We start from the raw sequence: 22055 nt of genomic DNA, 5'->3' as shown, positions 1-22055 counted from the left end.
TTAGAACAAGCTTAGCAAAGCACAGGGACTGCGGTTCAATCCCCCAGCACCACATGCCAGCCAGCCCTGCCCCCTGGTGGGCTGAGCTGGCCACACACTCACACACACACACACACACACACACACACACAAATAAATAAAATTTTTTTAAAAACCACAAAACATGCTATTTCTCTTTTAAGACAAAGATTGGGTAGGTTCATTGGTAGTTTATTAGAAAACTTTGGGGTTCCTTGTGAGACAAACCCTACTGCTGCTTGTGCACAGCCGCCCAGGCCACCCCACATCCCTCCCAGGGAAAGACTTGAGAGTCGAGGGAGACTCAGAGATGCGAAGCCCATGCTGCCTACCGCGTCAGGACGAGGTCTTTCGGTCTGTAGCCTGGGGCTCTGGTGTCTTCTCCCACATCCCTGAAACTAACGTGTTAGTTTTTAGACTGGGAGAGATCTTTCCTGAGAGAAACTAGAGTATTTAGCACCATGTCCCCCAAATGCCTCTGTGTGTACGTACCCAAGACTCTTTGCCAAGACTTGGGGACATTGTAAGCAGACAGGGACCAAAATATCCACATGAGAATCGTCTGATTGGCAAGTGAGGTGACATATATTTCATCCCAGCACTTGGGAGGCTGATGCAGGAGGATCACAAGTTCAAGGTCAACCTGGAGTACATATTGAGACCCTTTCTCAAAAAAAAAAAATTATCTGAGGGACACAGAGAACTGGGCAAAGGTGTGCTCTCTGCAGGAACTCCCTTCCTGCCCTTATGCTAAGTCAGCTAAACTTGGTGGTTGGTCACGCATGGGACAAAACAACCATGATGTCACCAGTAGGTAGTTGGCCCCAAAAACCCCACTGCGTGACAGCTGGGTGCAGCACACACCGTGGAGGGGCATAGTGCCATACCCATTGTTGCACACTGTGTTCGTTCTGGCGATTTTACTGTCCAGCCCCCTGCCACTGGGTTCTGTGGTTTCCTGGTGCAAAGTCAGTTAACGCTGCCTTTTCCTGTTGCTGCTTTAGCTTTTTATTTATTATGTATCTCATACAGGTTCTCACTACACAGTTCGGACTCGTAGTGATCCTCCTGTGTTCAGCCTCCTCAGTGCACCTGGTCTCAGCGCGCCTGGGGATGGGGACAGTGTGGCATGCGGTGCCAGGGATTGCACCCCAGTCCCTGTGCTTGCCTAAGCAGGTGCTTAGTCCACTGAGATATCTCACCAGCCCTTGTTGCTGCCCTAATAAATCTCAGCTCCTGTGGCCCAGAACTCGCGAGGCTGAAGCAGAAAGAGCATTACTAACGAGGCGAATGAATTCAAGGCCAGCCCAAACTACATCAGCAAGAGTGTTTAAAAAAAAAAAAGCCAGGGGCCAGGGAGATGGCTCAGTAGGATAAGCACTTGACTGGCAAACACAAGGATATGAGTTCAATCCCTGGTTCCACAAAAAAAATAAAAAAATAAAAATAAAAATAAACAACACAGATATCAATCACAGTACCGGCTGATACAGCAGAGTCCCAACACATGGCTCTTTTCACTTTCTCCCAAGCAAATGGGGTAGGGGTGTAGAACAGCACTTTGCTCAATTCCTGGTGAGAGCCTGAACTTTATAAGGCAAATCAAGCAACATTCTGCCACCTTCTGGACTCCAGCGGTATTACATGCAGTCTCAAGTAGCTTTTTTTTTTTTTTTTTTTTTTTAATCCTGTGCAGTTCAGGATAGCCTTGAACTCACTGTGTAGCCCACCTGGCCTCAAATTCACAGTACTCCCCCTGCCTTGGCCTCCCAAGTGCTGAGATTACAGATGTGTGCCACCATACCCAGCTTCAGGCAGCTGTTTTTGTTTTTGTGCTTTTTTAATGAACCATTACACTTTTTCCTTCCTGGGAAACTCTAATTTTAAATGAGCATTTTCAGCTGGCTGTGGTAGTGCAGGGTCAAGGCCAGCCTGCACTACATAGCAAGACCCTGTCTCAAAAAAACAAAATAGAACAAAAACTAGAGGACAAAAAGCATTTTCAGGGCTCGCTTTGGCAGCACATATACTAAAACTTGAAGGATACAGCGGTTACCGAAGCCCCTGTGAAGGAGCTCTGTGTCTTTAAGTGTAATCAGACCACGTGTGAACATCACATTGTCTCCCTCGTGTAAGAACCTGAAAGAGTAAAATCTGAAAGGTACAGTAGATACTGTGAGAGGAAAAGACCCTGTTCAAAGGGAAGGAATACCTGGGATGAGGGAAAGGACAAAAGGGGAAAATACACGTATACACATAGGCTAGCCTGGATGATTGTACTGCCGATTTCTACTGGTCTATTGAAAGGAACAGTTAATGCTTAATAAATACTTTTTCTGAACAACTTTGCATGCTTATGTCTCGTAATCTGAACAACTAATTTGAAGACAATATGCAGTGTAGCAACCATCACTGAATTCCTATCATCTTCTTAGTGAAGTTCTATATTGTTTCTAATTTTTTAAATTATTTTTTATTCTCTTTAAAAAATAGAAAATAAATAAAAGTATTTTATCCTGGGGTATAGCTCAGTGACAGAGCACTTTTCTAGCACTCACAAGACCCTATGTCATCTTTTTTTTTTTTTTTTCTCAAGGAACCGGGGATTGAACTCAGGCCCTTGCGTTTGCCAGGGAAGCGCTTATTCTACTGAGCCATCTCCCCAGCCCTCCTAAGTCATATTTCCAGCACCACAGAAAAGGGGAAAAAAAGCATTTTCTATGTCTCACTGTATCTTTTATTTTTATTTTTTTAGAGACAACAGGGTCTCACTGCATAGCCCAGGCTGGCCTTGAACTCGTGTAGTCCTCCTGCCTCAGCACCCCCAAGTGCTGGGATCACAGGTTTGCACCATCATGCCTGGCTTGTTCTACTGTATCTTTGGGTTGAAACTTCTGCCTGCTGCCTGCTTGGGCTGAACATGGGGTTGGAGGAAGGATTGAACAGAGGAGAAAAGACCCAGAGTCATCTCCATGTGGCACTTCCACTTCTCTCCAGGATCATGCTGAAGGGATTTAGAAAGTGTGGATTTTGGGGGGCAGAAGAAATAGCAAGTGCAGCACACACAGCATGAGTCAGGGCCTGGAGTGGCGTGCGTGTGCGCATTATGCAGGAGGGAAGGGGAAGCCAGGCCACAGAGGGCCACCTGGATGACTGCAAGAATGTGGGGTCTTACTTTCTGAGACAAGGTCTCCCCTATGTAGGTCAGGCTGGCCTCAGATTTGCAGTGATCGTCCTGCTCCAGCTTCCCAGGTGTGTACCACCGCGATTTGGGTTCTCCTCTGAGTGCAGTGAGAAGCCACCGAACGGCTCGGAGCGACCGAAGCAGCATTACCTGATACACATGTGGAGGAGATCTCTGTCATTCATGGAGTCTCAGGAAGCAAAGGTAGAATCAGGGAGGCTTAGGACAGATGCCAGTCGGGAGGATCAGAAAGTTAAGGCAACCACGCTGACAAGAGCAGAAAGTGGTTTGGGGGAAAGAATAGGAGGCTGGAGGCTGGGACATGGTCTGATGTTAGAGTCCAGTGAGGTGGGGGGCGCGCGCCTGCAATCCCAGCACTCTGGGCGGCTGAGACAGGAAGAGCACCATTTGGAGCCCAGCCTGGGCCACTTGGCAACTTAATGAGGCCCATCTCTGTATGAAAAATAAAAGGTAGAGATGTAGCTCAGGTTGAAGGCCCTGGATTCAATGCCCCGTCTTTTTTTTTTTTTTTTTTTTTCTTAATGTATTTAGTTCAGAGTCTACAGGGTCTTACTACACAGATCAGACTCGTAGCAATTCACGTGGTAGAAAGGGTAGGGGTCTCTCTGGGGCCTTGATCGGGCACTAACCCCAAGTGAGGGATTTGTTCTCAGGACCTAATCATTTCCCCAAGCCCTTCTATTTTTTGCTTGGTTTGTTTTGAGACAGAGTCACAATATGTACCTACACAGGTCTCAAAGTTAACTTGATCCTCCTGCCCCAGCCTCCATGGTGCTGGTGTTGCAGGCATGAACTACCAAATCTGGTATGACTTTGGTTCATCTCCTTCCGTGTCCCCAGTTGTGACTTCAATCCTGACATTCCAGCCTGTCCCTGAGATGTCCCAGGCTGGAACTGCTAAGTCTGGTAACAGTTTTGACCTTAAGCACAGAGGGCCACCCACAACCCAGGCCACATGTGGCCACATGGGGACAGTCGCTCTGCCCCATCTGCCGAATGGAACAGCTCCAGCTTTCCTAGAATGAAGGGCCAGCCAGGCCATCTCTCCTGGCTCTGCCACTGCCGGAGGTGCCCTGGCCTCCGGGCAGGTGGCAAGCTCAGATCTGGGCACAGCCGCAGGTATGTCCGACCAGGCGGGGGCTGGAAGTAGCACTCAGCATGCCAGGCACGTGGGGTGCTCCAGGCTTCCAGCCACTCAAGGGCTGAGCCAGAGGGACTGAAATTCAAAGCCAGCCTGGGCAACTTACTGGGACCTCTTTCAAAATTAAAAAATAAAAAGGGCTGGGGGGTGGGGCTCAACAGTAGGGTGCCCCTGGGGTTGACTCCCAATGCCACTATCCCACAAAGGAAGAAAAAAGTAACGCTCAGGATGTCACCTGCGTCTTTCAAGTGGTTCTAACTTGACAGAAAAGGGTTGTTATTTTCTGAAGCCCTGAAACCTGAGCCACCTGCGACACCCTGCCAGACCGTGCTCTCCCCGCTCTCCGGGCAGCAGACCTCTTTCCTGCTCCGGAAAATGTCAAGGTCACGCACAGCCCAGCCTTTCCTGTCCCACTGCGGCCCTGGGCTGGCTTCTCTTCACCACTCGGACCTCTGGAGTGTGCCACCCTGCCATCATTCCTGCTTGTCACTGTCTTCCCTGAGTCCCTCAGTGGCCTGGTACCTAGACTAGTGCCTGTGGGGGAGGGGGATGGTGTTTGTAGAGCAAATAAACAATGCTTCTTTTGAAAAATGATCGTGTTTTAATAGCAAAATAATATATACTGTGAAAAGGTAAGAATACAAAATTCAGAAAATACATGAGCACCTTTAGGAACATTTTAACTACTAAAGTCAACTTGCCCTTGATTTGCCTACAGCGTGCTTGGGTACTGAATACAGGGTGGTACCCCGTGTACCCACGCCCACCACCCACACACATCCCTGTGGCCCCAAGGGCACCGCGCTGGGCCCCTGCTGTAGTGTAAGGCACTGCAGTCCCCTGAGGAGGGGGTCTGGCCTTAGCCATTTCTGGATGGACCTGCACATCCAGAGCTTGGCCAGGCCGAAGGCCACACAGCTGGCCAGCAACAGCTGGCATGGTCTGAGGTCCCGAGGCCCTGGCTTTCGCTACCAAGCCCCCTGGAGCCTGAGTAGCTTCCCTCTTCACTGTGCTGCTCCGAGGGCCAGGGGCTCCACGGTGGACACCAGGATGGGTCCCAGCACGGGTCACATCCACCAATCCATGGATTCTTTGGGGCAGGGCCTGACGATGACCACGCAGTGTGGCAGCCCCTGGCACAGGACCCGCTCCGCCTCCTGGCCCTCCCAGCCCAGCCCTTGCAGCTCAAGCGCCCGCAGCTTGGGCATGGTCAGGCAGGAGGAGATGATCTGGGCCGGGGTGGGCATGTCGGGGGTGATGAGGGGCCCCTGCAGGCACAGACTCTCTAGCGCGGGCATCCCCTCCAGGTGGGCCAGCCCTGCTGGAGAGAGGCCGCCCACCGTGAGACGGAGCTTGCGCACACCGCGGAGGTGGCGGCTGATGGCCCGCAGGGTGCCATCGGCCGGCAGGGTGCAGCCCAGCACCTCCAGCCTCTGCAGGTAGGTGAGCTCCTGCAGACTGGCGTCCAGGCCCGTCTCGGTGACGCGGTAGGTGCCACCCAGCACGAGCGAGCGCAGGGCGCGGAAGCGCGGCAGCCCCTGCAGGTGCTCGTCGCGGAAGGCAGGCACGCGGTCCAGCACGAGGCACTCGAGCTGCGGCAGCACGCGCGGGTCCTGCTCGCGCAGCAGCCAGGCCATGGAGATCTCGCAGCTGTGCAGCTCCAGCGTCTGCAGCGTGTGCGGCAGGCTGGTGATGGGCACCGCGCTCAGGTCCGCCACGTGCAGGCACAGGCGCTTCAGGTTGGGGCACTTGTCGCCCAGGGCCCGCAGCAGGGCCGGCGACAGCTGGGGCGCCTGGGAGCCCGAGAAGAGGTAGCCACCCATCCGCAGGGAGTGGAGCCGGGAGGCCATGTAGCGGCGCAGCAGGTGCCACATGACTTTGGGCCGCATCTGGAAGAGCAGGAGGTCACGGTTACTGGAGGAGAGGTTCCCAGCTTCCCAGGCCCAGCCCTGCAGCTGACAGACACCCTGGTGTGGCTCCTGCTGCCCCCTGGCCTCTGCCCTTCCCCTGCCCAGAAAACATGACCACTAGACTCACCATCTAGACTACTAAGACCTTGGGGATTTTTGGTTTTTTGATACAGGGTTTTGCTATGTAGCCCAGGCTGGCCACAAACTCACAGCGACTCTCCTGCCTCAGTCTCCCTAGTGCTGGGATTACAGGTTGTGCCACTGTGCCCCATGCCCCGCTAAAACTCTGAATAAATCCAGTGGAGGGGGCTGGCAGGTTAGCTCAGCTGTCTAAAGCACCTTCTTCAGCAAAATCAGCCAAGGGTAAGGGACTGCAGTTCAAGCCCCACATGTTGTACCAGACTTGCCCTTTTTTCTTTTTCTTTCTTTCTTTCTTTTTTTTTTTTTTTTGCGGAACCGGGGATTGAACTCAGGCCCTTCACTTGCACTTATTCTACTGAGCTATCTCCCCAGCCCCTCAGACTTGCCCTTAAGGCAGCGTGAGCCAGCAAAAAAATAAAAAAATAAAAAATAAAAAAAATCCTTCTCTGAATAAATCCAGTGGAGGAAAGACCCAAGTAGACCTGACTTTGCCAACAGAGTGGATTCTTGTCATCTTCTGACCTAACAAAGCCAAGGAAGCCCTAGTACCCCCTCTGGGAGAATAAACTGCATGCAGCAAGACTCAAAAAGACTAGTAAGCCAAAGCTATATTTTAAAAAAAGGCTCCAAGGGTGGTGGCACACACCTGTAATCCCAGCTCACAGGAGGCTGAGGCAGGAGGCAGCCTGGGCTGTACAGTACATTGAAGGCACAGTGAGACCCTGTCTCAAAAATCAAGACAAAAAAACAAAAGAACTAAAGGCATGGTCTAGTAACAGTGAGAACTATAAATAGTAACTGAGAAATTTGCAGAAAACAAAAGACAACCAGTAACACAGTGCAATCTGGTGTATGCATTTTTTACCTTAGAAAGAAAGGAAACTGCACAGCATAGACCTTCAGTTTATTTATCTAATTTTTTTTCTGCTGGGGGCGGAAGCCAGGACCTAGTGCACATTAAGCACAGGGTTTGGCACTGAGCGAAAACCCCAGCTCATAAGCATATAGCTGGTTGCCTGCTTGTGATAATAGGAATCAAATCTTCCAGAACAAATTTATTGTTATTTTGATTTCTTGAGACAGGGTCTCTCTATGAAGCCCAGGCTGGCCTTGAATTTCTGGGGACCCTCCTGCCTCAGCCTCCTAAGCACTGGGGTTACAGGTGTAACCTACATGTGGCTTCCTGGCAATTTAGACCTGTAAGCCTGGCTTGACCCACTAGCAATGCTGGTCACTGGTGTGAGGGCCGAAACCACAGCCAGCGAACTGCAAAGTGGGCCCAAAGCCAGTGGACAAAGGTAACTTCTCAGAGAACAACGGATGCTGAAACAGTGTTAAGCTCATCAAATGTGAGCTCCAAGGTGGAGAAGCACACTTGCTCAGGCTGCTGGGGGGAACTGCTCTGGCTTTGCGCAAAGCAATCCGAGAGTTTCTGTTGAAATTTAAAATGTAGAACATCACTGCCACCTGTTTTATCTTCAAAGAACACAGTAAGCTGTCTGAAACGGTGGCTCCACATGGGTGGATCTGACCAACTGTGGTCAGATCCACCCATGTCTGCATTGAAATCTGCACTGAACATATGTAGGCTTTTGTTTTTGTTCCCTTTTTTGAAACAGTTTTGCTATATAGTCCAGGCGGGCTTCAAACTCCTGCCCTTCCTCCTGCCTCAGACTCCTGACCTGCGGAATGACAGGCGAGTGCCACTACACCCAGCCAGACTTTTTTCTGTCATCATTCCTATATAACATGGTATAACATCTATTTTCACAGCACTGATATTATATTAGGTCCAGGTCATCTAGACATGACTGAAGTTTCCAGGAGGAAGGGTGAGGGACTATGCAAATCCTATACTACTCTACAGAAGGGTTCTGAGCCTCTGGGGGCACCCTGAACCCATTTCCACAGATACCAAGGGCTGCCTCAATATGCGCCTGTTTGTGTTTCTGGGCTGCAGAAGCAATGGGAGTGTGTGCTGCCTCTGGGGAGAAAGAGGACACTCACAGAGGGGTACACGGTGAGTTCAAGGCCAGCTTGAACTGCAGAGTGAAACCCTGTCTCAAAAAGCCCGAGAGAGAGACAGAGAGACAGAGAGACAGAGAGACAGAGAGACACACACAGAGAGAGAGAGAGAGAGAGAGAGAGAGAGAGAGAGAGAGAGAGAGAGAGACTGTAATTAAGTCTTAATTAGGGACACCTGAATTTTTATTATTTTGTATCTTTAAGTCTGCATTTGTGTTAGTATTTTTTAAAACAATGCTAGGCAGGTGGTGCATCTAAGCCTGCCTGGACTACATAGTTCAATGCCAGCCCAGGGTACACAGACCCCATCTCAAAAAAAAAGTTTGAGAAGCTACTTTATGACACTGTAATACTAAAAAGTCAGAAATACCCTAAATTTCTATTAATAGTAAAGTGAATACATAAATTTTGGCATATTCATTAAACAGCAGTTGAAAGAAATGAACTTGATTTTTATGTGTTATTAAGAATCTTTCTAGTATGCAATGTGTTAATTAGTGAAACTGTCCTACCAATTTGGTTTGAAACTGTCTCATTGCTATTTGTTTCTCAATAAAATTATGGGGAAAAAAAAAGAATCTTTCTATCCTTGTTTGTTTTTATGAAGCAGGGTCTCAGTATGTAGTTCAGGCTGAGCTTGAATTCACTATGTAGCCCAGGCTGGTCTCCAACTTACAAAGATCCTCCTGCCTCAGCCTTCCAAGTGCTGGGATTACAGGGGCTCATCATAACTGGCACCAATAAGAATCTTAAAGGCAATGTATGAAAGCTAATTGTGATGACATATACAGTAAAACAGCATTATCTAACCAGAAATGTAGAGGCCAGCAAGCTAGCTCAGTGGCCTGCTTAGACAAGCTTCCAGCACCGCATGCTGGGCCAGCCCCACCAAAGGGCAGGCTGCGCTGGCCAGCAATGCATTAGCAGGGGATTTAGCTCAATGGTAGTGTTTGCCTAGCAAACTGAGCCCTGGGTTTGAGCCCTAACACCCTCCCACCAAATGCATTAACAGTGCTGTATATACTGCTTATGGATATTCACCCAGGAAATAAATACTATGGAAAGAGACAGGTCTTCTTTATAACACTGGCTACTTATGAAAACGATGTCAAAAAGGTCAACAAATCTATAAATCTTTATACATATATATGCACATATGTACACTATACATGGTCTGCAGTGAATAAAGTCAAAAGTGAAATCTGGGTGGTTAATGATAGAGTCCTCTATGTATGTTCTGAAGATTTTAAAATGTTTCATAAACAAAGCAGCAGTTAACTGTTATAAAAACAAGAAAAGCAAAATGCAAATGGGAAAACATGGAAATCGTCTGGAGAACTCAGGAAATTAATGTGGAGACATGAGTGGACTTAAAATAATTTCTCCGTTAAAATCACTGCTAGGTGCTGGGCAAGGATCGCTGCGAATTCGACGCCATCGTGGGCTACAAAGTGAGGAGAAGGCCAGCCTAAATTACATAGTAAAACCCTGTCTAAGAAAATATCCCCCCTTGAAAATTACCGGTAGGTATTCAATATTTTATAGGATTAAGATTATGTTATGTATATATACCATCTCGCCAAAATGAATGCAATCACTACGTACTGCAAACAGGTACCAGTAAGAAATACTTGATAACATAATCATAAACTATCATGTAAGCGATGCAAGTACATGCCAGCCACGGTTTTGTACGCCTTCCGTACGCCCTGCACGAACTCGGTGAAGTCTGACAGCAGCCCCGACAGGTAATTTTAAAAATTGTTATTATTATTATTATTTTGTTTTCTGAAAGAAAAGTCTCGCTCTGTAGTTCAGGCTATCCTCGAGCTCGCAGCGATCGTCCTCCTGCCTCAACTTCCAAGTGCTGGGATTACAGGCGGTGCAGTGCTAAGCTGGAGACCGAACCCAGGGTTTGGGTATCATCGTTTATGTCCTTTTCTTGGATGGTGAAACTGAGGCTCGTAGACGACAAAGCAGTAGATAATCGATGGCGCGGAGATGGTCCCCCGGACAACCGGGTTGAAAACCTAAAGTCCGGGTCTCCACCCCCCACGCCCCCAATTCCAGTACTTCCGACACCCCCGCAGCGGGAGGTGGCGATCGCGGCCCCGCCCCGCCCTGGAACCCCGTACCGTGTAGAGCGTCAGGTCCACGTGTCGCCACAGCCATCGGTCGTCCACCAGGCGCTTCCAGTGGTGACAGACCCTGGGGGAGGGGACCGGCCGTTAGAACGAGCCCGGCCCCGCGGGGCCCGCGTCCGCGTCTCGCGGTGAGGCCCCTGCCCGGCTCTGTCCCCCCGGGGCGCGGGGCCGCACCTGGAGATGCGGATCCGGTCCCGGACCGGGAGGTAGGCGAAGATCTCCAGGAGGACCGAGTCCGGCATGTCCGCCATGGTCGCCATGATCGCCCCGCCGCGTCCACCCGCTTCCGGCCGCGGCCACCGGAAACTCCCCTCCGGGAGTGCTTAGATGGGGGAGAGACGGACAAGCCCCCGGGGGCGGGCAGCCGGTGGCCGCGACTTCCACTAGCCCGCCGATAAACGCCGCTTTCTTATGACCGGAACCTGGCTGAATCCAGCGGTCGAGCCAGTCTGAGGTTTCTGCGGCCCCGGCGAGTGACTCACACAGACTTCGCCCGGCGGACGGAGAGCTCCGCGAGCCTGAGGACGGGGCGGGGCGGGCGAGGGCCACCCCCGAGGCATGGCTTAGGGAGGGCGGGGCGCCGCGAGGACCCGGCCCGGGTGGAGGACGCAGCCCGTAGCGGAGCGCGGCTTGGGCGGGGCGAGGCCCGGGAGGCGGAGTTGAGGGAAGCCGGGGCTCGCTTCGGAAGGCGTGGCCAGGACCTGGAGGTACGGTGGGAGGCGAGGACCAAGCCGGCCGGTCGTCAGCTGAGCTTAGGCGTAGCTGGAATGGAGCGCAAAGTGTGTGAGCGTGACTGGGGCGGGGCAGGGGCGGGGCCTGGGCGGGCCGAGGCCCGGGAGGCGGAGTTGAGGGAAGCCGGGGCTCGCTTCGGAAGGCGTGGCCAGGACCTGGAGGTACGGTGGGAGACGAGGACCAACCGGGGAGGGCGTAACTTGGACGTAGGCGTAGCTGGACTGGAGTGCCGAGTGTGTGAGCGTGACTGGGGCGGGGCAGGGGCGGGGCGATGGTGGGCGGGGCCAGGCAAGGGGCGTGTTTAGGCCCGCGGCGAGGCCGGAGCTTGGCTGTCCGGCACTGGGCTGGGGTGGGCCGGTGGCTGTGCGCCCTAAACCTGAAGGTCAGGGGGACGCGGCTGGGGAGCATGCTCAGGTGGAGGGGTCAGGCGAGCTCGGGAAGAGGCCCAAACTTGGAAAACTCGGGCAGCCGGCTGAGCCACGCCTATGGCTGGCGGTACAGTTGGACGGCGCGGGCGTGAGGTTCGGGGTTGATCTCCCGCGTCGCAATAAAAAGACGGACCAGGGGCTGGTGAGATGGCTCAGTGGTCTAAAGCACCTACTTAGAACAAGCTAAGCTAAGCAAAGCACGGGGACCACGGTTCAATCCCCCAGCACCACATGCCAGCCAGCCCCGCCCCCTGGTGGGCTGAACTGGCCACACACACAACACTAAATAAATAAATTTTTTTTTTTTTTTTAAAAAGGCGGACCAACCTGGAAGAGGCGGTCGGGGTGGGGGACTAGGCCCTGGGGAACGACAGGGTCAGGCCTGGCGAGCCCCGGGAAGACCTTCAAGTCCCGGGAGGTACAGAACCTAGAACAAAGACCGAGCCCTGACCGGATCCGGGTGGGGTGCCGGGGCCGCGGGGCGCGTGGCCGGCGGCAGGACGGCGGCTCTCGCTCCTTAAGGTCCGGTGGCTCGGCTCAGCAGCCTGTTAAAAATTGTGCTGGATTCTGCCAAATTGCTCTCCACAGACTGTCCTGAGTTGACACTGACACTCGTTACAAACTACAGGGATCACCGAGTTTTAAAATAGCTATTTGTGGGTTTTTAAAATTTATTTATTTTGGGATACTGGGGATTGAACTCAAGAGCCTGTGCTTGCCAACCAGGGGCTTATGCCACTGGGCTATCTCCCCAGCCCTAAAAAAACCAGCCGTTTGTGATCTGGGTTTCCTGGCCATTCGCCTGTAATTCCAACACTGAGGGAGGCTGAAGCAGGAGGATTGAAAATTCAATTCCCACCTAAGCAACTTAGACCCTGTTTCAAAATTTAAAAAAAGGGCTGGAGTTCTAGCTCAGAGGTAGAGCACTCCTGGGATCGATTCCCACTGTAAGAAAAATCTTGTACAAGTAATTAAAATTTATTCAAACATTCTTTTATTGATGGGCATTCAAGTTGTTTCCAGATGTTAACCAAAAATAATATTCCAGCTAAGTAGTCTCATGTAAACATACGCACCCATCATACAAACATCCTGCTTTTATTTCTGTGGAATAAGTCAGTTTGATGAGTCAGAATTCGTAAGAGATTTAATTGTGAATTCATTTTTCTAAATCACTCCACCAAGATCCTATGAAAGCAATAAATATGTTTTCAATGTATACATACACCCACAAAAGCAGAAATTAGACATGCTGATACTGTTTTAAAACGCAGTCTTGGGGCTGGGGATATAGCTCAGTGACCCAGTGCCTGCCTGGCAAGCGCAAGGTCCCGAGTTCAATTCCCAGTACCAAAATAAAAAATAAAGTCTTGGGCTGCAACTCAGTAGTAGAGTGCCTGCCAGCATACAGGTGGCTGTGGGTCCAAACACTGGAGTGTGCACATGTGTGCAAGCATACACACAATGTGTGCTTACACTTAGCCATAGAGAAATACCAAGTAAAACACTGGTTTTTCTTTACCTTTCTTGTGGTTATTTTAGAGGTACTGCAGATTGAACTCAGGGACACTCTACCACTAAGCCACCCCTTTTCTTGAGACATGGTCTCACTGATTTGTTTTGTTTTTGTTTTTGGCAAAACTGGGGATTGAACTCAGGCCCTTCCGCTTGCCAGGGAAGCACTTATTCTAACAGCCATCTCCCTGCCCCCCCCCCCCCCAGTTTGCCTTGGCAGGACTTGGGTTTGATTATCCTTCCTGAGCTTCCCTAATTGCTTCAATCACAAGAATATGTCACCAGCCTGGCTTCAAACTCCTTAATGTTTTCTAATTTGGTAGGGGGAAAAAAAAAAAAAAAAACACACAAAGCCAGGCACAGTGGTGCACACTTGTAATCCTAACACTCTGGAAGGCTGGTGCAAGATGATTGCAAATTTGAGTCCAGCATAGGGCAACTTCATGAGGCCCTGTCTCCAAAGAAAAAATAAAAAACAGGGCTGGGGATGCAATTAGTAGTAGAGCATTTGCCTAGCCTGCAAGAGAGTTCCCTATTCCCAGTCACACACACACACACACACACACACACACACACACACACAGGCAAAAGGACCACAGATAAAGTGATTTATGATTCGCATTTATGACCACAGAGGGAAAGACCAAAGGAACTACATGAGTCACTCAACTCAAACACCCCTGAGCCGCTGGTCTAGGACTGCCTTTCAGAATCTTCGTTTCTGTAGGCAACTGTCAGCTCAAGCGCTCCTCGTAACTGATCCTTCCTAGTAAGATTGCCTCTCAGCCCTTCGCCAGGCCCAGCCAGGATGCAGAAGAGTGGAGGGGGACACCCCAATGCTGGGGTACAAGTGCCACCAACTCCTAGTGGCACAAAAATAGCAATCTAGGGCCAGGGAGCTGGCTCAGTAGAATAAGCACTTGCCTGGCAAGCCTAAGGGCCTGAATTGAATCCCCAGCTCTGAAAAAATAAAAATAAAAAGCAATCTATTTTGTTAATTTATTTTTTAATTATACATTTTGAATACATAATTACATTCATTGTGGGAAGTATATGACATATCTTAATTCTTTTAATTCCATTTGTCTCCCTTCCCCACCGCAGGATCCTCTTCCCACTTACCAAAGATCTCCTATTCTTTTTTTGTGGTACAGGGTCTCACTACACAGCTCAGACTCATAGTGATTCTCCTGTCTTAGCCTCCCCAGTGCTGGAATTACAGGCATGCACAACCACACCTGGTTTCAGTGGCCAGCTTAGTGCAGAGCCGGCAGGACATGAAGTACCAGGGATCAAACTCCGGTCCTCACGTTTGCCAGGCAGGCACTTAGACCACCGAGCTGTCTCCCCGGCCAGTCTGTCTTTTCTTTTGCTCTTTGCTATTTACACTTTAGTTTTCTCATATGAGAAAAATTATGGTATATTTAAGCTTATGCATCTGATTTATTTCATTTAACATGATCTCTAGTTGGGCCTACTGACCCTCACCTGTAATCCCAGCAGTGAGGAGGCTGAGGCTGGAGGATCACCAAGACTTAAAGAGACCAGCCTGGGGTACGTAGTGAGTTTAGGGCCACCCTGCGCTACAAAATGAAACTGCCTCCAAGAAACAACCAAAAACATGGTCTGAAGGTGCCTCCGTTTTCCTACAAGTGACCCAAATTTATCCTTTATGGCAGAATAGTACTCCACTGTGCACAACGGATTTTCGTCGTGCCCTCATCTGGTGATGAGGGACACACAGGTCACCTCCAGGATGTGCTGCTGTGAGCTGTGCTGCGGGGAACACGGCTGTGCGCGCATCAGCGGGGTCTGCTGTCTCTAGCCCTTCCAGGAAGACCCCTGGAATGCCTATTCCAGGCACTTCCATTTTCCCTCCCGCTTCCCCTGGGTGGCTGGGGCCCTCAGTAGACCCTGCCGAGCCCCTCTCTGAAATCCAAGCCCCCCGCAATCTCAGGTTTCATTTTCCTGTTCTCTCCACAGCACTCCCTATCCCTCTCCAGTCTTCCCCAGCCAACAACTCAGCATCACCCTCTTGAGCTTGCTCAGTCTCTGAATCAAATCCTGAGAAGGTAAAATTTAAAAACCAGGACTAAAGCTCCCATTTAGGTCCGATCATTAGCAAGCTATGCCGGCCTCATCCCCGGGGTGTGCGTGCTGAAACACAATTGAGACTAGGCATGGTGACATGCACCTGTAATCCCAGCTCTTGGGAGGATCATTACGTCCGATCTATGTAGTGAGACCCTGTCGACCCTGTGCTAAATACATAAAAAAATAAAATTTGAAAACCAACATCTGCCCTACCCCATTTTACAAACTGACCACCATCCAATGTCAGCCATGTACGAAAACGCTAAAGAGCATTAAAAGGCAAAGGAGGCTGTCGGCAACTTCACCATCTGCAGCAGCCACTGTCACGGCCTTGCAGGACCCAGGACTTGTAGTGACTCCTGCCGAGAACCAACTTGCCATGGTAGAAGCAAGCAATAATCCACAGTAATAACTGGCACAAAAATGGAGGCTGACCTAGGCCTACAGGACTTGTGGTGAGGCGCCCAGCTGGCTTAAGGGCAGATTAATCTGTTAGCCAGTAGCCAGAGGAAGCAGACTAAGCAAACAGCCGTGAAATTCTGGCACTTCAGAGCAAGAGAAGATGAGAGCCAGGTCTTTGACTCAAGCAAATCCTGTCTAGTTAACTCTCATCTGTTCCTGTGTGATTGTGCAAAAATGCATTGTTTCTGTTTTACTTATGTATTTGTTAGTTTTGCGGTACCGAGGATTGAACTCCGGACCTTGCACTTGCCAGGCAGGCGCTTAGGCCGCAGAGCTATCTTCCCAGGCCTCTCAATTCTTAAACCTTAACTGTGTCAGCAGTTCACCCCTGCTGTTTCCTGCACCCCCAGCACACACCCCCAGTCAAGCTGTACAGCTAATAAAGGTCAGAGACACTGTGCCTCATGGCCCTGGCCCGTCATCGGGCTCTGCCCATCCTGGTGACCCTTGTCTGAGGTTCACTTTGTCATCGTACTCTGAGCAGACTGGTGGTCCTCGGCCTCAGTGGGCAGCAAACACGCGCTGCTTTTAAACTTTCTCAGGCACGGGGCTGGAGAGATGGCTCAGTGGAATAAGCGCTTCCCTGGCAAGTGCAGGGGTCTGAGTTCAATTCCTGGTTCCACCAAAAAAACAAACAAATAAAAAATAAAAATAAAAATAAAACTTTCTCAGGCACAATGGTGCCCTCGGCTGCTCTTGAACTTCCCATTTCCCTTCTAACCATTTTTCTGATACCAATCCTTGCATCTAGTGGGGAATATTACCCCTTTTCCATAGGTGGGGAAAAGGAGATCCAGAGAGGTGTTTTAAGACCATACAGTTTACTTATTTTATTTTTCCTTTTTTCAGAGTGGGTTTCACCATGTAGTTCAGCCTGGCTTTGAACTCACAAGCTCATGCTCAACTCAAGGGAATCCTCCTGACTCAGCCTCCCAAGTACTGGAATTAAAGGTGTGTGCCACTATGACCAGTCAGTGTGGGTTATTATTTAAAAAAAAAGGAGGCTCGATGGCCTCTGAATCCCTCTCTGGTCTTTACCAGGATTGAACTTGGGACGCTGCACTTGCCAGGCAGGCGCTCGTGCTGCTGAGCTATCCCTCCAGCCCTCTGGGCCTTTTCTGTCTTGCCCTGTGATTTCTTCTCTAGAAACTCGCCTTGTGATGCTATCTATCTCTCGAGGCTCTCACCAGAAGCCAGATACATAGCTGCCCAGGTTTTGGACTTTTAATTTTCAAATATTTGTACTAAATAAAACTCCTTTATAAAACAGTTTGAGGCTAAGGTAGGAAAATGGTTATGAGTATGAAGCCAGGCTAGGCTACATAATAAATTGAAGGCCAGCCTGAACCACACAGTGAAACCCTGTCTAAAAATAAAATAAAGGGCCCGCAAACATCTTAGCGGATTAAAGCGCCTGCAAGCAGGGGCAGGGGCCAGGGATTCAGTCCCCAGGCCTGCTGTGCCGGCCCAGACCCCAGGGCATGCTGAGACAGCAATTGGGACCGTGCATGGTGGCACCCACCTGTAATCCCAGCTCCTGCTGTGGAGGACCACCTGAGCAGCTCTCCTTGAAAGAAGAGCGACTGTCTCCATTTTGACTGAGCCTGACCCTATTTCCTTGTATTGTTATGTACAGAGCTGGCTAGGACTTCTGCTTATCCTTCAATTGGCCTTAAGCAATATGTACTGGTCTAGCTGAGGTGCTGGTGATAGTCTTTGAAGGTGGTGTGCGTGTTTCCTGCTGCTGTTTAATGTGAGCCGGGTTGAGACAGGACGGTAGAGCTAATGCTCCGCGCCAATAGCTGGGATCGAGCCTCGAGAAAGAGGCCGTGATTTCCTGCGACTTGAAAGGCTACACCAAAGCTGAAGCACCAGACTTACCAAAACATTAGATATTATATAATGCAGATTACTCTCTGCATATCGAAGAGGTAAATTTAGGCCACCCACCTAGCTCAGCTCATAGTAGTCTCTTTCCCACAATTCTCAGTCAATCCTCAAGCCGCTCCCCCACTGAATAAAACTGGGTGAGGCCCTGGGTCGCTCTCTTGGTTCCAGAAAGCCATCTTCATGGCTGGACTTACAGACCCTTGACTCCCCGATGATTGAAGATATACTTTAGTGTCTTTATTTTCGCCGTGGGTTGCATTGTAAGTGGTAGATTGGAATCAATTTGATGGGATTCCAATAACGTAACTTTGGGATTACAAATATTGGCTTCTTAGACCGAGATGAGGACCTGGAAGTGTCTCCTACACCTGCGAGGCTGTGAACAGGTGGATCACTACAAGTAGGATCTACTAATGAGACCCTGAACACCCTGTAGACCTTTCCCTAAAATAATAAATAAATAAATAGAAAAATAACCCACGCTGGTGGGAACCACCTCACTCTTCAGGCCAACATCTATCCCTTCTGAGGCACCACCACCAAAACACTCCAATCACCTTTCAGGCTCCAGCCCACCCCCGTGAACCCCGGGAGCCTTATGCTACATCCCCAGTACCACCCTCAGTCCCTTCCAATCCTATTTTCAGGGGCAGAGGGTACTCTCTTTAAATTGCCCAGGCTGGGGCTGGGGATATAGCTCAGCGGCACAGTACCTGCCTGGCTGGTGTAAGGTCATGAGTTCGATTCCTGGTACCAAAAAAATCAATAGCCCAAGCTGCCTTCCAGTTTGTGATCCCCCTGCTTCAGCCTCCTGGGTAGCTGGGATTACATACAGTCTTGCACCGCTGTGCCCAACACTAAATCTTTATGTTTTCACCACCTCCCAGAATCACCGCCCCTAGAACCAAGCTCCTAACACAGGCACCCTTGGTCGCACTCAAAGCACAGCACGGCGCACCTGTCCTTTCCACCACACAACCTTTCTGGTCTTCCACCTAATCCCAAATCCTAGTTTGAGTCGGTGGATTGAGCAGGTAAAAAGTGGTGGCTGCGTTTCAGAATCAATTGATTTAGCCTCCGCGTCTGGGGTAGTGCTGTGTGGTGGGCAGGGAACGTTCAACAGGTCCCCTGGCAAAGGTGGTCTGGTTCAACCTGGAGGAGGAGGGAGCAGTCCCAGCAGCCCTGACGAACCTGGGATTGGGTACAAATGTTTCCAAATGGTTTTGCAGTCGGGTCGTTTCCAGCCTCCTTCGGGCAAAGGTAGTTGTGCACAACGTGGCAACGTGGACTCCAGTCCAGGATCCGGCTTCGCTGATTCACGGCTCGGTCTGCATCTCAGGTGTCCTGGGGGACAGACGCAATAGCCAAAGGGGAGAGCTGAGTACAAGTCACTAGGCGAGGGGGCTGGACAGGGAGAGCGCAGGTCTCGAACCCTGGTCCCCATGGTGAGACGCTGTATCAAGCTCAGGAACTGGTCATCTCCGCCGTGGACCCTCTAGAGTCAGCGAAAGGCCTAAAACAGCTTCCGTGCTGACCGGCGGCCTCCACGCGCCCACATTAGTCGGGACCCCAGCTAAGTCCCCTACGTCCACCTTGCCGAGTCTCAGCTATCAAAGCCAGGAGGGGCGAGCTACCGGTGTACACCCCGCCCACGCCCGGAACCGGAAGTTCCGAAGTCGTTGTTGATTGGCACTCCATGCACGGGGCGTGAGCTTCCGGTGACGCACTTCCGCTTCCGTTTCCCAGCTACTGCGGGTCTGGGCTCCGCGCTCTGCTCCAGCGAGGAGGCTGAGGCGTCTGTGGGTTCGGGGTGATTCGAGGTGAGGGGGTCAAGCGGAGAGGACCGGAGTCCGGGAAGGTAGTCGGGACCACGTCCCGGCGGGTCTGAGAGCCGGTGTGGGCACTCAAGCAGAGGGCCGGGCCCGCGGGTGACGTGAAGGGGCGGAGAAGCAGCTGCCTGGTGTCCCGGTTACTGGAACACAGGACTTGCGGCCGAGAGGGCACAGGTCCGGAGGGTTCGGAGCGGTGAAGAGGAGTCGCAAGCGATAGGCTTAGAGCCTGGGACCTGGGAGATTTGTAGGCTGGAGCTTCTGGGGTCTGGAAGACCCCGGAAGTCCTTCCTGACTGTCGCCTCCCACCCCCGCCCTGGACAGCTCCCGCCAGGATGATCGAGGTTGTTTGCAACGACCGCCTGGGGAAGAAAGTCCGCGTTAAGTGCAAGTATCCGCCGAGGGCCGGGAGGTAGTGGTCGCTGGGGGTGCTGGGCGCCAGGCGGGCACCCCGGTGTGGGACGTAGGTAGTCGCAGTTAACCCGGGAGAGGGGGTGGGTCAGGCCCTGGCAGAGGGTAAGGTTTGCAGCCCTGGAATGTCTTCCTCGCTCCACCTCTCCCGTGCATTTGCCTTAACTCCTGCGCCCAGCACCGATGACACCATCGGGGACCTTAAGAAACTGATCGCGGCCCAAACTGGCACCCGTTGGAACAAGATCGTCCTTAAGAAGTGGTGAGTGTCGTGGCAGAGGTATTAGCCCGGGGCAGTGCGCCCCGCTGGCTGCCCTTTGCTGAGGGCTCAGGGCCCTGCTTCCAGGGCCAAGAGCCTCCTTAGGCATCTTTCTGAAAGGTGTCTGTCCCATAGGTACACGATTTTTAAGGACCACGTGTCTCTTGGGGACTGTATCCTTTGCTTGACTTGAGGAAGATCTACATACCCAGCCCTGGTTGTCTTTGTTCGATACTAAACTTGTGTGAAATTCAACCCCTGTAACTTAGACGGGTGAGTTCTGAGAAATGGGAGCCATGTTTATTTTGTTGAGGAGGAGGCTGGTGGGCCCGTGTTGCAGGACTTGAATATTTATTATGAGGTTCTCCTAGGTGCTGGACAGGAGACCAGAGTGGAGAAAGACACAGGCACATCTGTTATGCAGGAGGGGGAGGCACTATTTTTATAGTTTGGATTCTCTCCAAATCAAAATGGCCCAGTCCCACAGGGCTTCCTTAGCCAGCAGCTGAGTGCTGGGGGCACCTGGATGATCTGTGGTGGGGTGAGAATGAAGCCCCTGGTGAAGATTCCTTAACCCCTTACTCAGATGAAATCCATGATGGGATGAACTTGGAGCTTTATTACCAATAAAGCAGAACCCCTCCCCTTTGCCCTGCCCTCTTCTCCATCCTCTCACACTGGTTGGATGCCTGTTTTTAAAAACTCACATTAATAAAAACATAGATGTTGCTTTGTGGTTGTCATCTTTGCTGAGAGGTGGCTTAGGATGGGAGGGCTGGATCTCTGGTCACCACTGTGGTATCAGAACAAGGCATCTTTCTTTTTTTGAGATAGGGTTTTGCTATGCAGTTCAGGCTGGTCTCGAACTCGTAGTGATCTTCCTGCCTCAGCCTCTCAAGTGCTGAGATTGTAGATGTGTTCCACCATGTCTGGCCCAGAACGAGGCATCTTAATGAGAGCTCAGGTAGAACAGCTCCTGGATAGGGGAATGGGGCTCTGATAGAGATTTGCCTAGCGTCTGTTAGGCCCTAGGTTTGATCCCAGCAGAACACTGAAACACAAGGGTGCACAAATAGATTGCATTAGCAAGGTACAGGGAGGGCCGCTAGAGCCCTGGAGTTTTCTGTGGTTTCCTGATGGAAACCCTGGGATTTCCTAACAGACTGTGGAGCCTATGGGTTGGGCAGTAGGAATAAACTAACAATATAGGCTTGTGGTTTGGATGGACTGTGAGTTGGACATCTGAACTTGAGTTTCCCCATCAAAAATGATGGACGTTAGCTGGGCGTGGTGATACATGCTTCTCATCCCAGCACTCAGGAGGCTGAGGCAGGAAGATCACTGCGAGTTCCAGGACAGCCTGAGTGACATAGGGAGCTGAAGACCAGCCTGAACTGCAGAGCGAGACCATGTCTGCTTCGCTGGTGTGTTGTGAAGCGTAGATGGAGATACAACATGTGTAAATGAGTACCCACAGTTCCTGCCTGCAACCTTAAATATGAGACCATGAGCCTGGTGTACTCACCTATAATCCCAGCAACTCAGGAAGATGGCAAATTCAAGGTCAGCCTGGTCAATTTAGCAAGATGCTGTCACAAGGTAAATTAAAAAAGGGCTGGGGAGGGCTGGTGAGATGGCTCAGTGGTCTAAAGCACCTACTTAGAACAAACTTAGCAAACACAGGTACCGCGGTTCAATCCCCAGCACCACATGCCAGCCAGCCCCGCCCCCTGGTGGGCTGAGCTGGACACACACACACACACACACACACACACACACACATCACTGGGCTGGAGAGATGGCTCAGTGGTCTAAAGCACCTACTTAGAATAAGCTTAGCAAAGCATCAGG

General features: G+C 51.0%; 2 protein-coding genes across 2 annotated transcripts; one reads left to right on the top strand and one right to left on the bottom strand.

The window, feature by feature from the left end:
- Positions 1-4954: 4954 nt before the first annotated feature.
- Positions 4955-11259, bottom strand: Fbxl12 (F-box and leucine rich repeat protein 12). The gene is made up of 3 exons (XM_004632867.2): positions 10759-11259; positions 10576-10648; positions 4955-6253 (listed from the first exon to the last, which is right to left on the bottom strand). Exons 1-3 carry the CDS (start codon positions 10842-10844, stop codon positions 5432-5434), a joined length of 981 nt encoding a protein of 326 aa, XP_004632924.1. The 5' UTR covers positions 10845-11259; the 3' UTR covers positions 4955-5431.
- Positions 11260-19413: 8154 nt separating this feature from the next.
- On the top strand, positions 19414-20934 carry Ubl5 (ubiquitin like 5). Its single transcript, XM_004632866.2, has 5 exons — positions 19414-19525; positions 19859-19925; positions 20124-20207; positions 20340-20377; positions 20791-20934. Exons 2-5 carry the CDS (start codon positions 19870-19872, stop codon positions 20832-20834), a joined length of 222 nt encoding a protein of 73 aa, XP_004632923.1. The 5' UTR covers positions 19414-19525; positions 19859-19869; the 3' UTR covers positions 20835-20934.
- Positions 20935-22055: the final 1121 nt, after the last annotated feature.

The sequence above is a fragment of the Octodon degus genome, unplaced genomic scaffold (assembly GCF_000260255.1).
Source record: "Octodon degus isolate 3935 unplaced genomic scaffold, OctDeg1.0 scaffold00050, whole genome shotgun sequence".
Lineage (NCBI taxonomy): Eukaryota > Metazoa > Chordata > Mammalia > Rodentia > Octodontidae > Octodon > Octodon degus.
This window is presented reverse-complemented; position numbering and strand designations above follow the sequence as displayed.

Excerpts from the sequence above, each read along its gene's own strand:
- Fbxl12 (XM_004632867.2), bottom strand. The coding sequence starts at position 10,844 with ATGGCGACCATGGCGGACATGCCGGACTCGGTCCTCCTGGAGATCTTC. Across the intron at positions 10,649-10,758 it reads GACCGGATCCGCATCTCCAG|GGTCTGTCACCACTGGAAGC; the intron begins GTGCGGCCCCGC and ends CCCCTCCCCCAG. Across the intron at positions 6,254-10,575 it reads TGGACCTGACGCTCTACACG|ATGCGGCCCAAAGTCATGTG; the intron begins GTACGGGGTTCC and ends CTGCTCTTCCAG.
- Ubl5 (XM_004632866.2), top strand. The coding sequence starts at position 19,870 with ATGATCGAGGTTGTTTGCAACGACCGCCTGGGGAAGAAAGTCCGCGTT. Across the intron at positions 19,926-20,123 it reads AAAGTCCGCGTTAAGTGCAA|CACCGATGACACCATCGGGG; the intron begins GTATCCGCCGAG and ends TCCTGCGCCCAG. Across the intron at positions 20,208-20,339 it reads AAGATCGTCCTTAAGAAGTG|GTACACGATTTTTAAGGACC; the intron begins GTGAGTGTCGTG and ends TCTGTCCCATAG.